At 38.2% G+C, this 16229-nt stretch overlaps 1 protein-coding gene across 5 annotated transcripts in view; it reads right to left on the reverse strand.

The window, feature by feature from the left end:
* Window positions 1–15680, reverse strand: part of RBM26 (RNA binding motif protein 26) — a 50044-nt gene extending 34364 nt beyond the window's left edge. For all 5 annotated transcript variants that reach the window (XM_057424020.1, XM_057424018.1, XM_057424019.1 and 2 more), the window contains exons 1-4: window positions 15296–15680; window positions 2407–2525; window positions 1708–1844; window positions 246–334 (exon numbers count right to left, since the gene is read on the reverse strand). In XM_057424020.1, coding sequence (XP_057280003.1) covers window positions 246–334; window positions 1708–1844; window positions 2407–2525; window positions 15296–15366 — 416 coding nt within the window. In that variant the 5' untranslated portion in view covers window positions 15367–15680. The remainder of the gene's footprint in view (window positions 1–245; window positions 335–1707; window positions 1845–2406; window positions 2526–15295) is intronic.
* Window positions 15681–16229: the final 549 nt, after the last annotated feature.

The following is a 16229-nucleotide window of genomic DNA, read 5'->3' on the forward strand; positions in this document are numbered from 1 at the left end:
AAGCACAGTAAGTGTTGCAATACAAACCATAAATCTAACATAAAAATGAATCTTAAAATTCAAATGTGATAGTTGTGCACGACTCTGATATGGTTTATACTATCGCTTATATACTAGCCATATAATTACATATGCATAAAAGCAATAAAAGTCTTATTTTTAGCCTCAGGTAACTATACATAAAGTTCATCATAAAAATCCATCTTATTACAGATGTAATGCAATAGGCTAAAAATGTTTATTACCTCGTATCTCTGTAGCGAGAACTTGATTGAGGAGGGCTGTGATTTAACCTTCTAGAGAACTTTTTCTCTCGCTCTTCCTCTTTAACAATCTGAATTTAAAGTATATACATTAGATGATAACATAAGGACACTACAATGGAGACTTCTGCACAACCACACAAAACAAATCCAAAATACCAAGCAAAGTCAGCTGTAACACTGAACTGAAACGATGTTTTTGCATGTAACACAAATAAGAGAACCTTCGTATCATACTAGTTTTCTATTTCTAGGAATATTCAAAGAACAGGTTGGGCGAAAATGAAGCCAAACAAGCTTCCCTATTGTGCTGCGCTGAAAATAACACCTGCTTTTGCTACAGACAGACAGAAATCCATACCAAAGTGCAGTGATAGATCTGGAAAGACATTAATATTCAACAACTGGCACAGTAAGGTCTTTTCTTCATCGGCAGGTTAGCAGGTTCAGACCACAGAATCATAGAATAGTTAGGGTTGGAAAGGACTTTAAGATCACCTAGTTCCGACCCCCTGCCATGGGTAGGGACACCTCACACTAAACCATGTCACCCAAGACTCCGTCCAAAGTGGCCTTCAACACTGCCAGGGATAGAGCATTCACAACTACCTCGGGCCACTTGTTTCAGTGCCTCACCACCCTCACAGGAAAGAACTTTTTCCTTACATCTAAACTAAACTTACCCTGTTTAAGTTTGAACCCGCTACCCCTTGTCCTATCACTATAGTCCCTAGTGAAGAGTACCTCCCCTTCAGATACTGGAAGGCTGCTATGAGGTCTCCATGCAGCCTTCTCTTCTCCAGGCTGAACAGCCCCAACTTTCTCAGCCTGTCTTCATATGGAAGGTGTTCGAGCTCCCTTATCCCTGTGGCACTCCTCTGGACTTGCTCCAACAGCTCCATGCCCTCCTTCTGTTGAGGACATCAGTACTATACACAATACTCCAAATAAGGGGGTCTCACAAGACCTTGGTGGAGTCAAACGTAGGCTGCTGCTGAAAAGGACAAACCTACTCTTCTGGCTCAAACAGTAGCACAAACATTTGTGTCAGAATACAGAGTTCATCTGGATAAAGCAGCAGGAGGAATAACAACTGCCATTTGGAATGGCAGCCTGGATTTACCATGAATTAAAGGGCAGCATATCTAGAACAGCAAAAAACCTGATGTAAGTTGCACTGCAACTCCTGCACGACCCAACAGCTTTATTTAAACTTAGCCAAGCAGAACCCCTTTGGTTTACCTTTGAAACACCCACTTATGTTTAGAAAAACTGTGCAGCAATACTCAACATACTAGACACAAATCTTCCGACATACTTTAATGCTGTAGGACAAGCTTTGGGACTATTATTAATAAACTAACATGATGAAGTTGAGCCATGTAAGCAAACTATAGGAATGAGGAAAAAAAAGACATACATTTAATTTAAAATCCATTCTTACCTCTTCTTTTTTTGTCTCTTTTTCCTGGTGCTGAAAAAATTCTACTTTCAGGCTTCCTGACGATGGTTGTTCTGGTGGAGGTAGATAGCTTTTTGTATTCACAGCATCAAACAGTTTTTCCACAAATATCTGAGTTTCTAAAAGTAAGGAAAGTGTACAAATATCCATTATGCAAAATACAGTTAACATTTGATTAAAAAATTTAAAAAATATATACTTAAGAAAATCAGCATTCACCAAAAAGTTAAAACAATCAAGAGTTTGGTTTAGGTTTTTCATTAATACTCTGCTGATAATTTTATATTTTAAAAGGACATTCACATTCAAGAAACATGTCAACAATAACAATGTTTCACAATAACAATGTTTCACAAAGTTTTTCAACATCAGGAAGCTTATTTCTAGAATATATATATAGAGCTCTAATACTTCTAATTCTGGCAATAACTCTTAACATTCATGATTTTCTTCCAGGAATACAAACAGACACAAAACACAGACCTAACATACATATATTGTGCTATACACCTGTTTAAAAAAACAAAAAAACAAAAAAAACAAACCTTCATGAAAATTGGATTACATACTTCAAAGTAACAAAGATAATAAAGACAAAAATTCATTATTCTATGGGAAAAGATTGAATGAATTAAGACAGGCTTTTCACTCAAGCTTTATTGCTATGATAAAAGACCATACCTTTCTGAAGAAATACATCCAGCTGATCAACACACAATGCCTTCAGTTCTTTTTCACTTTTATCCTTCTTTACCAAAGCCAGAACATATTTAGCTAGGGCAGATGGATCTGCATCACATCTGCAAACAGATTAAAATAATAATTAAATTACAGAAGTTAACATCTGAAACTCTTATAACCAACACATATAAAGGACTAAAACATTTCCTACCATAGTAAAAGAAAAGCACTCAGATGTATTTTTTAAGACAGAGTCCGGACATGTAAGATTGCCAAGTATCACCTTTCTTTTCTAGAGAAGTAATTGCCTAGAATATTTCCAAACAATATTGCACAGAGGACTTCACAGGAAACTAGAATGAACTATTCAGAATGAAATAGCCTCAAGTGCCTAAGTCTTCAAAGAAAATAAACAAATACTTCTATAACTCTCCAATGATGAAATTAGTAATTCTGAATGTAACACTAGGTGACTGTTAATGAGGTAAAGTCAGCCCTACCTTGTTACAAATTAATACACTTAGCAGAAGTGATCTATGCTATTAAAAAAAATAAATAAATCACTGAGACTCTTAAATATGCTTCAAAAAATTCTTATTACTACCTACATATGAATACCATAAAAAGCAGATTAACAGAAAAATTGTAATTTTGAAAAAGGGTTCATATAATATTATCATGTAATCTCCGTAAGTGGTACACAGACAATGAAGGGAAATTTAAGGGCTCATTATCCATTTTAGATATCTAAATTCAATTTAAAAGCAAGTATGGAACACTTCAGTATAGAAGCTGATGGTCTCATGCATGCCAACAAAGAACTTAAAATGGCATAAGCTGTATATGCATGTTAAGTAGAACATTATTCAACATGCCTGATAAAATTTGATTATAATGTCTCACAAGCAGTAATCTACAATGAACTCTGTAGTGGTGTTACAGAGTAAAACCTGACAAAGCAAGCGAGAATACTGCAGAAAACAATTTCATGCTTCGTAATTCAAAGCCAGTAACTAATGAAATGGTGAGACAGTGGTTTATCAGGCAGAACAGCAGCTTTCTCTTAAACCATTTAACCCCATTACGTAGCATAAACCAAAGGAAGACCTCAGACCCCACAAAACCAGGCAGGATTTAACAAACACACACTGGTTGTGTGATATTGGCAGTGATCAAAGTTAATACTAGTGTTTTAAAGAACAACAACAAAAGAGAAAAACGGCACTGGTGCATCTAACTGTACATTAGCAGAAATACGTAAAATTAAACTGGGGTTAGAAAGTTGCACTGAATATGAATATCACACAAACACTGTTCTAGCACAGAAGTCCACTAGTCACAACGAAGACTAAAACGACAGTTCCCAATCTCTTCCACATTAAAGCAAATGAATTTTCAATGCAGAAGTTTAATTATAAAACTGAACATCGTTCATTTAAATGACATGTATTTTAGACACTGTGCAGAAGAAACTAAATCCACCACCATTTGATGCTGCCTAATTCCTCGCCCCAAAGACACCAAGCAACATCCTCATGCAAACATTCACTAAGCAGAGGAAGCAGATCTGTCAGAATCCATCCTCAGATTTTCTGGACAGCCTGGGTCCAGCAGTGCTCTGAAGATAAACATCAGAGCTTCAAACTTAACTCAGCATCCTCTAGAGATCAGGCAGTATCAGAATTTCAGGCTGTCAAAGCAACTTGAGCGGCTAGGGGTGATACCACAATATTCTGTGGCATTCACAGTCTACATTCCAGAAGAACCTGCACACACTGAACTGACAAAACACAAATATAAACTATTAATCAAAAAACAGACTGCAAACCAATTGAAACTTATTCAGAAATGTCTTCCCTCACTTATCACATCTAATTTGCTCCCATTCAGATTTAAGAATCCTTTATCCGGAAGAAAATGCTGTTCAAGCAGCAAGTCATCTTGGAACCAGACACATGATCTCCTACAGTAAGAGCAATAGGACTGCATGGTCTCTTTCACACTGCTAGCACCTGAGCACATCATCTCACAAGTTTATCTGAAAGTTTGATACTTAAAAACACAACCCCCCAAAGGCCCTAAGGCCTCCTGTCATAACTTCGCAATGCTTCAATTAGCTTTTTATTCACCCCCCCCCCCCCCCCCCCCCCCCCCCCCCCCAAGTTCTTTAATGCCAGTACAATGTCACTACAGGAAAGCTTCCAGTCCTCTCCCAGTTTAAAGCTGAATCATGACTCAGAAAATTACAGTGCTATTTTCATATTAGCTATCTACACTCATAACAGGAAAACAATCTTTGCAGGAGAGGCCAATTTTCACATGGTACCAAATTCGTTTCTTCACCTTTGTATTCTCCACAAAAAACAGATAAAACATTGCAAACTGGGTTTAGTTTTTTTTTCATTTTTTTTTATTTCAATTTCCACAAATATGGTTATCATCTGAAAATAGTCACCTGTCATTGTTCAAAATCTGCTACAACTGACTTAAATGACAACACATACACGCAAAATGGAGGGAAGAAGAAAAAGCAAGAGTAATCCTAGAAAGTAAAAACTCACTGCTGTTAGCTACTGCAATATACTTCAATATGTACTTTAATTCTCCAGCTTCTACAGTAGCAACTATACAACCTCATGTGCAGTTTAAAGTAATTTCTCACTCATGAGTAGAAAAATGGGAAGACTTCTCTGCAAAGCCACACTCCAAAATGTGTAACACACAAAAAAAAACAACACAAAAACACACCAACCTCAAACCCAAACAAACTCAAACAAAAATTGTTTAAAAACAACAAGTAACCAATTCCTGCTTTCACCCCTCCCCACTATGACCTTGGAAGTCCTAGGAATACTATCCACCCCAAAACAACCTTAAAATTTGAACCCATCCACCCAACTCCAAGATACTCTCAAAAAAATATCCTCAATGAAAATGAGCGTACTTTGAATTTGTAAAAAAATCATTTTCTCCTCTGGCAGTGTCCTAGCATTTAGCACTCTTTATGTGATACAACCCCATATGAACAATGCAAAACAATCATACTGTACTCTTAAGTATTACTCAATGTGTAAGCGTAGAAACCCCCCTGTACAGAACAGAGGAACTTAGATGCTTTCAAGTTAAAACTGTATCTATTTTGGCTATTCAACAAATGCTGTATCTGAGAAGTACTAACAGATGATATTAAATAATCAGTAATGAATACAATTGCCAGAGTGAGACGGAGAAAATGTTTTTATAAATAGTCATGTATGGTTTGTTTTCTTTTCACTTTTTAAAATTAATCTACAAAACTTCACACAAGCCAAAGGCTGACTTCCTTTTTTAATGTACTGAGACTTGAAACAGAAGTCTCCCCTTCTATGCCTGTTGCTCAAAGCTTGAAAAAAAATCATGAACAACTGATCTGTTTTCTTCACACTGTTGCAAAGACCCTACTTGTTTCTGTAACTAGTAATTTAGATAAAATTAACAAGGTTATAGTCTGATCTCTTACAGCTTTTCAGACTTTGCTTTTTAAGATGATGCTAAAACTAAATTTCTGGCGATGTGAAGTGGTAGAAGAGTAATGGGTCTCATGAAGCAAACTATACAGGACTGTCAATATAGTACGTCTGCCTGAAAATTTTTGTTCTTTACAGCTATTAAGTATTCTGGATTATCACCATTAATGGTTTTGTTTGGGGGAGAGCTGTGTTTTTAAAAGCAATTCTTTCTCTTTTTCAGTCAAACTTAATTCCAAAACATTGCCTATAACTTTGCCATCCTTTGACTTAGAAAAGATCTTCTTGTTTGGATTATAAGGGCCTTGGGGTTTTCTGATGAGTTTTTATGTTCTCAAGATTGACTGCAGTTTCTTACAGAACAGCAATCTGTGTGTGAATAATATGCAATATGCATGTTGTGCATACATGGATTTTTCACTCATTTTGAGCATACTTTATCAGTTTTTTCTAAAGCTCCAACTTGTATTTTATGCTCCTGCAGTCGACACCTTTTCAAGTGATGTCACTTTAAAGTAAACAGGAAAGGCATCCATGGTGATGACAGCAAAATACACTGTGCAGCAGATTTCCCATACAGTATGTATCATTATATTCTTGCAGATTATAAGATTAATAGAGAAAGGTCCTTAACTGAAAATTCAGAAAAACTAGAAAAATCAGACTACCTATACATTTCATATCTGCATTCAAAATTAAAAGTAAATTTCTATTTCAATTCTAATTGAAATTATATATTTTATATAATAGAATATATATGAATTATATACATTTTCAATTGTTTTATAAAGGTTTGAATCCTTAGCCTAACTTGAATATGGTGGGGTACATGACAAACCTCAGCATAAATGGCAGTGTGTAAGTGTGACAGAAGTTTTGACATTACTTTATCCTTATGATTAAGTTTGACTGCCAGAAAAACATCCACATGCACTGAAAGATGTAAAACAACATTTTGCAACTTGGAGCCCCATAACTATATCCTCCCAACTTTTTGTAGGCATTTGCTCCAACTAATAATCAGCATAAATAATCACAAATTTTTCCTCTAGCTTTCACTTTCACATTTTCTTTAACAAACAACATAAACCTGTTGGCAAAAGCTACCTGAACTCATTTCCACTGCAGCAAGTTAACTCCCAGTGCCATTTACAATTAAACACCACAGCATGTATTCTTACACCCACTTTTTGAATATATGACCCTAATTAGTAATGCTAAATAGTTTTACATCCAGTACTGCTTTTTGGCAGCCTGCACTCTTTCATTCTGAAAACATGTAGTGTCTACTCTTCTATATTAAATAAGAGATGACTCTTGTAACCCCACTTTAATAAACAGCATTTAATATAGAGGCATAGATGGAAAAAGTCTCTTGCTAGAGGTCTGCACATTCTTCAGAGAACAATCCGAACATCTCCAACTGCTACTCACCACAGAGAGATTTCAAAAAGGAAAGGAAAAGCCAACCAAATATTTTGTTCAACTGTAGGAGCAAAAATTCACAACTGCAACAAGCCTCATAGAAAAGTTCAGAATCCTTTCTTTCTGATCTTATCCAGTTTTGAAGTTATTAAATGAAATTACCACTTCAAATAAAGAAATTAAAGCAGAAGAGGAAATCTGAAGTTGTTACGAATAAGCCTTAAATATATAGGGTTTTTTTTAATAATGAACGTTTGAGAAGGAAAAAATAATTTAGCTGAAGAGGACTCATTTCCCTGTACAGTCTTTATTTTACTACTTTGCAATTCATTAAATAATATTCAATATATCCATTTCCAACACTCAGATTTATGTATTTTTAATTATAAAATATTAAATTATCTTCTGAGAACTCACTTTGACTTTTATAATCACCATGCAATTACAGACATCAGCCTAATTTATAAATGCAGCAGATGTAGAACACATATTGAAGTTTTTTTTAAAATAAAAAAAAAGAATGTTACTGGTATAGCTGTACATACAAAATCCATTATTAACAACAGAGCTTATACAGACTTAGACTTTCCCAAAACAGCTAAAAATAACTCAAAAATGCAGATAAGCTAAACAAACATAATACATTTGTACATAAATATTATAGAACCCTTTCAAAAGATATTGAATAGAAGAATTCAGTAAATATCTTTCAAGCCGTAAGAGAATCTAAGCACAAACTTTGAATATCATATGCTGAGGCAATATTGTATGAAGTTAGTGCCCAAGGATGTCTTTAAGCATCAGTAAAATGCATCTTCAAATGAAAAAGCATGCTGTTTTGAGTATTTTGAATGTAAAAAGTATCATAAGGAAAGGGAGATCTGAAAAATCTGTTGGACTAAATACTCTGAGAATTTTGGCAATGTCTCCCCAACAGGGCCCTGAACTCTCCATCAAGAAAACACTGAATAAGGCCACTAGGACTCCTGTTCAAATACTCACACTGACAGCAAACACACCCCCACAAACCAACCAGATGAATTCTTAAACCAAAAGAAGGAAGAAGGAGGAATTAAAAAATGGCAAGCAGACTCCAGAATGATAGCTGTGATGTTGATAATATACCTGAAAAATTCACACACATAAATAGCTTATTAACCCTGCCTATCCTACTCCAGTCTGACTTCTCGACAAAGCACAAAATGAGTAAAAGACAGATATTCAATCTTCCTACATATAAACAAGCTGAAGCAAATTAGCTTGAAGAAAGGTCTGAAATACCTTTTTTCCTCTCAGAAAATCTCACATATTGCTATGAAGTTCCTCATGCTGCAATTCTTCATTTCAGTCAGTTCTCAGTAAGTGAAGTAGCTACTTAGAACTAGAGCCTTAAGAAAGTTATTACTTCTAGTTATTCTTTTAAAAGTAGTATCTACAGCATTTGCTGCAGACCTGGTACTATGCTGCTGTAGTAAATACTACAGAAATCAGTTTAACAAGAGGACAATCCTTTAATTTCCAAAAATCTCACTGGCATGACGAGACAAACTATTCCTTTAATTTTACAGTTATTAGACAACTACTCAACCATTACAGACAAAAAAAAAAAAAAATTTGTAGGATAACCTAATTCACACATTTCTGTCTTTTCTATGAAAGTTGAAAAAAAAAATAAAATCTACTATTCCAAAGTCTACCGTCTCATGAAAGTGTTTGGAAAACAGATGCAAATTCCCAAGTAGAGATATGCATAAGTAGCAATTAACTATAGGGTACATAACTTTTTACCATGCAGGGGGAAGAAGGAGTAAAATATTCCCATGCTGAAACTGTCAAACTGTAATCTGACAGTTTTCACAAAATTAACATGGTTACTCACTTAAGTGAAAAAGTGTGTTTGGGGGAGGGAGTGAGGACAGAAAAGAAACTTCCATACAGTTTCCTTGTGAAAAAAACAAACATTACTTGTCCATTTCAGATACATCTGATTGCTTTTATTTCAAGCCAATGACAAATCCCTTAACCTAGACTTCATTTTGGACACAAATATCGTGCACACACAACTCTTAAGATGGTAGAAGAAACCATGCGAAGGTTTTCCCATTGATTTTTTAAAACGAATGTACAGATCAAAAATGTGCTGCAAGTCCTGAAACTAACTGCTCAAATTTAAACTACCAGTGTACACTGAAACCACAAAAGCATGTTTGAAGTCCTCCAGGCAGTGAACAATCTCTCTGTAAAGGAAATAACATTTAGGTGCATGTTATTTGCCATACTCCGATACTGAGAATTTACAACCTGAATTTCAGTCTAGTTTTGTTGCCTAAAAATTAGTATTTATACTTCTCTAGAATGCTGCTCAGTTCTTGACAATTATCAAGGTGGACATGGTTATGTTTGAAGGCTGAGAGAAATGCTGCATATTTGCAGGGCTGAGTGGGTGCAGAAAAACGTCTGCTGCTTATTGGGCAGAACAGCTTAGTCTAATTTAGGCAGCTCTACCATTCCACTGTGTTGCTACTAAAAAAAAAAAAGTATAAAATGCTACAGTGTTCAGTAAGTAAAATGAATGACATACTCATTTAGCAAGATCCAACTCCTGAAACACTACTATAGATGAGGACCACTGTTACAATGCTCACTTTCATTAACTTTAATAATACAGAAATACACTGAGCGATGCAACAGCCTCCAATGCTGTTACATAAGTTACTGACGTCATTACAATAGTTCTAAATTATCATGATACCCACATCTGACATACTCATACAGCTGCAACCAGCAGCTTAAAATGCCACCTCTAGATTCAAGAGAGCTCTCACGAGGCAGAACAACTGTCAGCTTGCTAGCTGGCTAACACATTCAGTGCAGAAAGCAAAAATCATCACAGTGTATCTGTGACAATATGCAATGCAGCCAAGGGGTTCCATTTTGCTGCTGATATTCAGTGTAAGAACAAGAGAGGTTTCCTGTAACAGGAATAATTTTCTTCTCTATGCTCAGTTTTCAATTATACCTTATAACACAAATATTTTAATTCTATCATAGTATTTTTACAGAGAAGCTTAGCAGTATCAGTGCACTAAATTAAGGACCTCAATTTCCCAAACACAGCAGCTTCCTGCTAGTCCTGTTAACAAACCATCAAATTTCATAACAGATGTGTAAGAGTATCTTCACTAGTGTTAAGCAGTGACATACCAATGACATGTATTTCTGCTTTATTTATCTTAGCTATAAATGGCTTAAAGTGTTGACAGAGTAAACATAAAGAAAAGAAACATCTATTCCTTTTGAACTTCTTGGGAAGTTTTCATGGGAAATTTTCATGGGAAATGAGAGTGAAAGCTACTGGTAGGCTGATGAGTGCTACAGGCAGGACAGTGTGCCACAATGTATGTGCAAAGGAATGCCAAAGTTTTTCATTTTAACTTAGATCTTTTTTATTGACCACCTTTCTTAAGTAACTGGGTGAAGATAACTAACCAGTAACCTATTAACAATTGAGCAAAAGGCCAAAAACTATTGTAAGATTTAACAAAGGTTGAAAAGTGTGACAAACAGACGAGTGAAGGCATAACTGAATACCAGAGCATACTGACTGTTTGCCATCAAATACTCCAGTAACAGCTACACACTAGTCTTTAAACAATTTGGATTCTGCTCCCTCTGACGTAAGTACTTTGAGCATCATGACTACTTGCAGGATTAACCAATGCGAAAAAACTCTCAATTTTAATTAGGTATGCCTAAATAACTTACAAAAATTGGTTTAGGTATTTTTTCCATCTTCCTTTCAAGTCTGATTTAGTACATGAACAAACCTTCACAAGAACGTAATTATAGCAAAGTGGGAAAAATTAGATATGGGAGCCTTAATCGCTGTAAGCAAAATTCATTGGGCCAGCAGAAGATTTTAATTAAAGTAAATTTACACAAAGTAATTAAAAACAAGAAAAATTTCCGCTACAAAGAATTAGGGCAAGGGGGAGAACATTACAATATCTTATAAACTGGTGAATTCAGCTTTAGTACAGAAAAGCTAATTTTTTCACAGGTAGAAATTCAAACAAATTCAAGAAAAAAATTAAAAGAGACATCCCTACCTGGAGCTTTACCAAGCCAGATCCTGATACTCCAGCAAAGATTATACACGCAGTTTATGTAGGATCTGGAATGGATGTGCAGAAAAGAAACCCATCACAGTAGATATAGCTCAGTGAGAATCTTGTTGGTACAGAAATTAGAAGTGGCAGACAGACAGAAATTATATTCCAAGTTTAACACTATTTCCAAAAACTTCATGGGAGCAATGCAAAAGACTGTTGAGAAATGCCTTCTTCACAGACTGGAGTTGAACACACAAAATAGCTCCAGTCAAACACAGAGCAGCCACAGCACAAAAATAATAATCTTGCCACTTTGCTGACACTGGTACTACATTCTCATAGCTGTATCTACAGTGGTTCTGTGCGTATATTCACTAATTTTCTGTACACCAAACTGAGCAGCTCAGGAGTTATTTCCAAAATCACTAAAGAAGCCTATCTTTGCAGAACTGTAGAAAGTTCCTAGAGATCTACCACCCTTCAAGCAGAGCTGGACTATGTAAATGATTCAGCATAGCAGCATTTGCAGTTTCTGCCTCAGTGCAACAAGTCTGAACTGAGATAAGGAGTGTTTGTATGAAGGCTCACCAAGGCTTTGTCAAAGGCATTAGAGACATCCAAAACAAAACAACCAAAAAAGCCAACTAACCACAAACAAAAAAATCAAAAACTCTCCCCCAAACATTCTTGTCTCTGAACAGTGCTTCCCAGGGCACAACGGAAAAGCAATCCATCAGCCAAATAATCTGAAATTCATACAATTATGTAACACACTTCATTACACTAAAAGGTTAGCATTCCTGATACTGCCTTGAAATACTTTAATGATAAAACTTCATTATAAAATAACAATACCCATAAAGGTTGTTTCACCTTCTAGTTCTAGAAGTGTTCCAGAAATGCATGTTTTACGGCTTTTGAAACTATACATCCCGATTAAAAACTGCTAACTAGCTGGAAACAGACAATTTGGAAAATGAAGTACATTCTAACTCCTCAGCTCTAGATAACTAGCCCATGTAGACCTATCTAAATGTGTATAAAATTTATTTGTGTATTTTCTTAAATGCGCTTATCCCTTTAAAACTGAGACAACACCTACATAACGATCTAATACAATGCTGTCTTCCTTACTATGGTTAGGAAATTCAGCTGCCTATCTTGCAGCTAAAGCTTTCTGAAAGACCAGTAAGATAGAGAACAGTTGGCACATTTTGCATTTCATTAAAAGGAAAAGACAAGTCAAAAACTATTTGCAGGCTACGGTAACACCTCCAGACAACCGGCACTTTGGGCTTCATTGTACTAGCACTGCACCAACAGCTCTTACTTCTTTAGAAGTAACTACACACTAAAATTTTCCTACAGCCAAAAGCTATGGCTGTAGGCACACATTTCAGATAGCTAAGATCAGCAGCAGCTCCAAGAATATTTGATTGCTGAGAAATGACAATACCTCTTCACCAACTGCGACACTTATTGGAATAATGCAATTACATAGGACACTGCACAAAACTGAATTTAACAGTTGCTTCTGGCTTTTTTCCTCCCAAAGCTAAAAATTCAGAGAACTCATCCTCCAGACCTGCAATTCCCTATTCCATGACATAGCTTTGAAGCACGAGAACCATATCTGAACTGCTCACACACAACATCTAACTTAACAGAAACATGTTGATCCTTTTAGTGCTAAAAGCACAGAATCACGCTGATCACAAAAGCTGAAAATCACAATTTCACCCTTTAACTGCCGACTACCACTAGCTGACATGACAGTTCAGCATGCAAACAAATAGAAAAACAACAACTGGAGTTTGTTACCAGAACAAGAAGTTCCTACTGCACATCGCTAATGAATAGAACTTGAGGGAAAGACTGAGGAACCACACTGACCTCTAGGTAAATAGTATTTGGCAAACACTCGATACTTATATTGCTAATAGGAAACTTATTCACTGGTGAAAGTTAAATTTCAGCTCCTGATGCATAAATACAAAAAAACAGAAAAACTGTATAAATTAATTTTAGATACAGATCTGCAAAATCCAAAAAGCTTATTGCATTTACTCAACAAAGGGATCTGGAAGTCAGCCGAAGCCCTCCTGTAAATGCCACAAATCCTGTTCCAGATTTCACAGAATTTAAACATGCTCCTTGTAAAGTGTTTGAAGTTAACAGATCAATCTCCAACTGCTGAGCAACTGAGAGGTAAGTGTGTACAATTCATCATTTCAACCTACTAGCATATACTTTGGTAATTACAAGGTTCTTCAAAGTTCAGTATTGTCTGTTGCAAGCCTCCTGACCAGCATACTCTAGAACGCCGGTATCTTACTGCTTATTACCTTTTACAGAATATTCATGCAAAAAAAGTATCCAGAGAATAACAGGGAGCATCCAGAGGACTACTTAGATCTATTACCACAGGACACAGTATGTTCTGTTATTCTAATACTACCGCACCAATGTGTTCCTTTATTCTGCTATTATCTTACATTGGCTCAAGAGTGACACTAATTCACCTTCCCCAGACTAAACCTTTACAAGACGCTGCTTTTTTTTCCAAACATCAATAACATAATCCTACCACAGTCTTAAGGGTCAAACCTTTTACATAAAGGCACCGGACATAATTTGCTGCAGGCCTAATTCAAAGTCTACTGAAATCAAGTTCAAGACTTACCTATTTCATTGTGGTTTGGATCAGGTCCTACGGAAAAAACCCAACCCCCCCAAAAAAAACAAAACACCATACCCACTTCCCCCTCCTCCCCCCCCCCCCCCCCAAAAAAAAAACAAAACCCACAAATAAAGCTCTCTGAAAAGTGTCCCAGCATTTTTTCAATTTTCCAAGTTATTTCAGCATAAGCCAAAACTATAAATGTACATACATATACTTAATTAATAGCTATGGATGCCATAAAGAGACTTCACACACCACCCATTTGACAGCATCAAAAACTAACACTGGCCAAATATATCAGAAGTTAATACCAGACGTAAAAGTTCTACTTCTATTGACTCAAATCAAGCTCCAGCAATTTAACCCACACATGTTAAAACAGGGTTTCAAAATGACAAGCGCATACACTGATCTAAAACGTCTGTAGGCACCATATTTCCAGAAGGCAAAACCTTTAAAACCAAGTTCACATCTTAGCTCCACTAAACTATCATTCAGAGAAGGCATATGAGGACTATTTGCAAAACAGCCCCAATTACTCACTTAAATATTAAGTTTAGAGGCCAAACAGGTACTCACAGATACACAAATTATTCTCTGGGGCTCCTACTCCCAAGCGTTCTACTGATGCAATTTTTGTTCGGGGGAAGGGAAACAAAAGAGCGTCAATATTCAAAACAACTGAGAACTACGTGCTACGAGTCTACAGAACATGCTACTGGTAAGATCCCAGGCGCCTGTAAGACGTCCCATACCACCTGAGCTCTACCACAGAAGGTCACTGGACTGGCCGGCAGGTGGTGGTTATTAAGCTGGCCTCACCAGGGGCTGAGAGTAGTGAACTAGCTCTACACGGAGACACATTATCTCCTGCTTACCCTGGGCTACAAAGGGAAAGACGAGTGCGGTCGCTAGGGGGGGAAGCTGCAGACTCTGGAGAAACACGGTCCTACCTCCCGGCCGAGGACGGCACCGGGAGAGCGGGACCACGACGTGGCTCCCCATCTAAGGCGACCGCGGGAGAGGGGCGCTGGGCGGGCATCTCCCGGGATGCCCTCACAGGCTCCTCCGGCGCTATGCTTCCCTGCCTTGAGGATCCCCGTCTTTTCCAAGGGAAGGTTTATTCTGGAGCGGGCGGGAAAGAGAATGGTCGTGCTACTCACATGGGCTCCAAGGTCTTGCTGAGCCAGGATTTCAGCGCCTCGAAGTTTTCTATGATCATTTTAACCACCATCCAGAGTGGCCCGGGCCCCCCGCCTCCCCGGCAGCAGCAGCAACGGCGGCGGGGTCCGTGCCGCCCCGCCGGCCGGGACCCCGGCTCCCGCCTCGCCTGCCCTCACCCGCCGAGACCGCGTCCGTCTCCCGGTTCGGCAGAGGCCGCCAGGCAGGGGCCGGAGGCCCAGCACCACGAAGGGGGCGGAACCAGCTGAGCAGCGGCTGCTCCCTACGGCCCCGCTCTCGCCTCTCAGCCGGGGAACGTTCCCCGCCGCTCTCCCTCGCCTTGGCAGCGGGCGAAGGGCAGTGCGGCTAACGAGCTGCGTGCCCTGAGCGCGGCTCCGGAACGCACCACGACCCCCCCTCTCCTCTCAGCCGCAGAGACAGACGGAGCGAGCGGACAAGCAGGTAAGATGGCGGCACCCCGCTGTCGCGAGAAGGGGAAGTCTCGCGAGGGCTGGCTGCGCGCGGGGCCTGCCGGGGCGGGAGCAGCGCTGAGGCGCGGCGTGTGGCGGAAGGTGTGGTGATGCGTGTGCTGGCTGCTGGTGCGCAGCTCCGGTGGTGGTGGTAGGAGGAAACGCGCCATGGGGAGGCAGAAAGGGAGACAGAGCGAGTGCGGTTTGCCCTGTGGCACGAACTCCTCCCATAAATAAAGAGCCACAGTGATGGTCAGCGGTCTGGAGAATCTCTCTTAGGAGGAGAGATTGCAGGAGCTAAGTCTGTTTATTCCAGAGAAGACTGAGAGGGGTTCGTCATTAATGCATAGAAATATCTGAAAGACATTGGCCAGATTTCCAGAGGTTCCTTCCAGCCCTAATGATTCTGTGAAATGTTTGCAAGTGATAGGAAAAAATAAATAAAAATCGTTTTGTTTTTTTTTTA

Source organism: Pezoporus wallicus, unplaced genomic scaffold (genome assembly GCF_028554395.1).
Source record: "Pezoporus wallicus isolate ANWC-B61680 ecotype Strahan unplaced genomic scaffold, APGP_CSIRO_Pwel_v1 contig_16, whole genome shotgun sequence".
NCBI classification, from domain to species: domain Eukaryota; kingdom Metazoa; phylum Chordata; class Aves; order Psittaciformes; family Psittacidae; genus Pezoporus; species Pezoporus wallicus.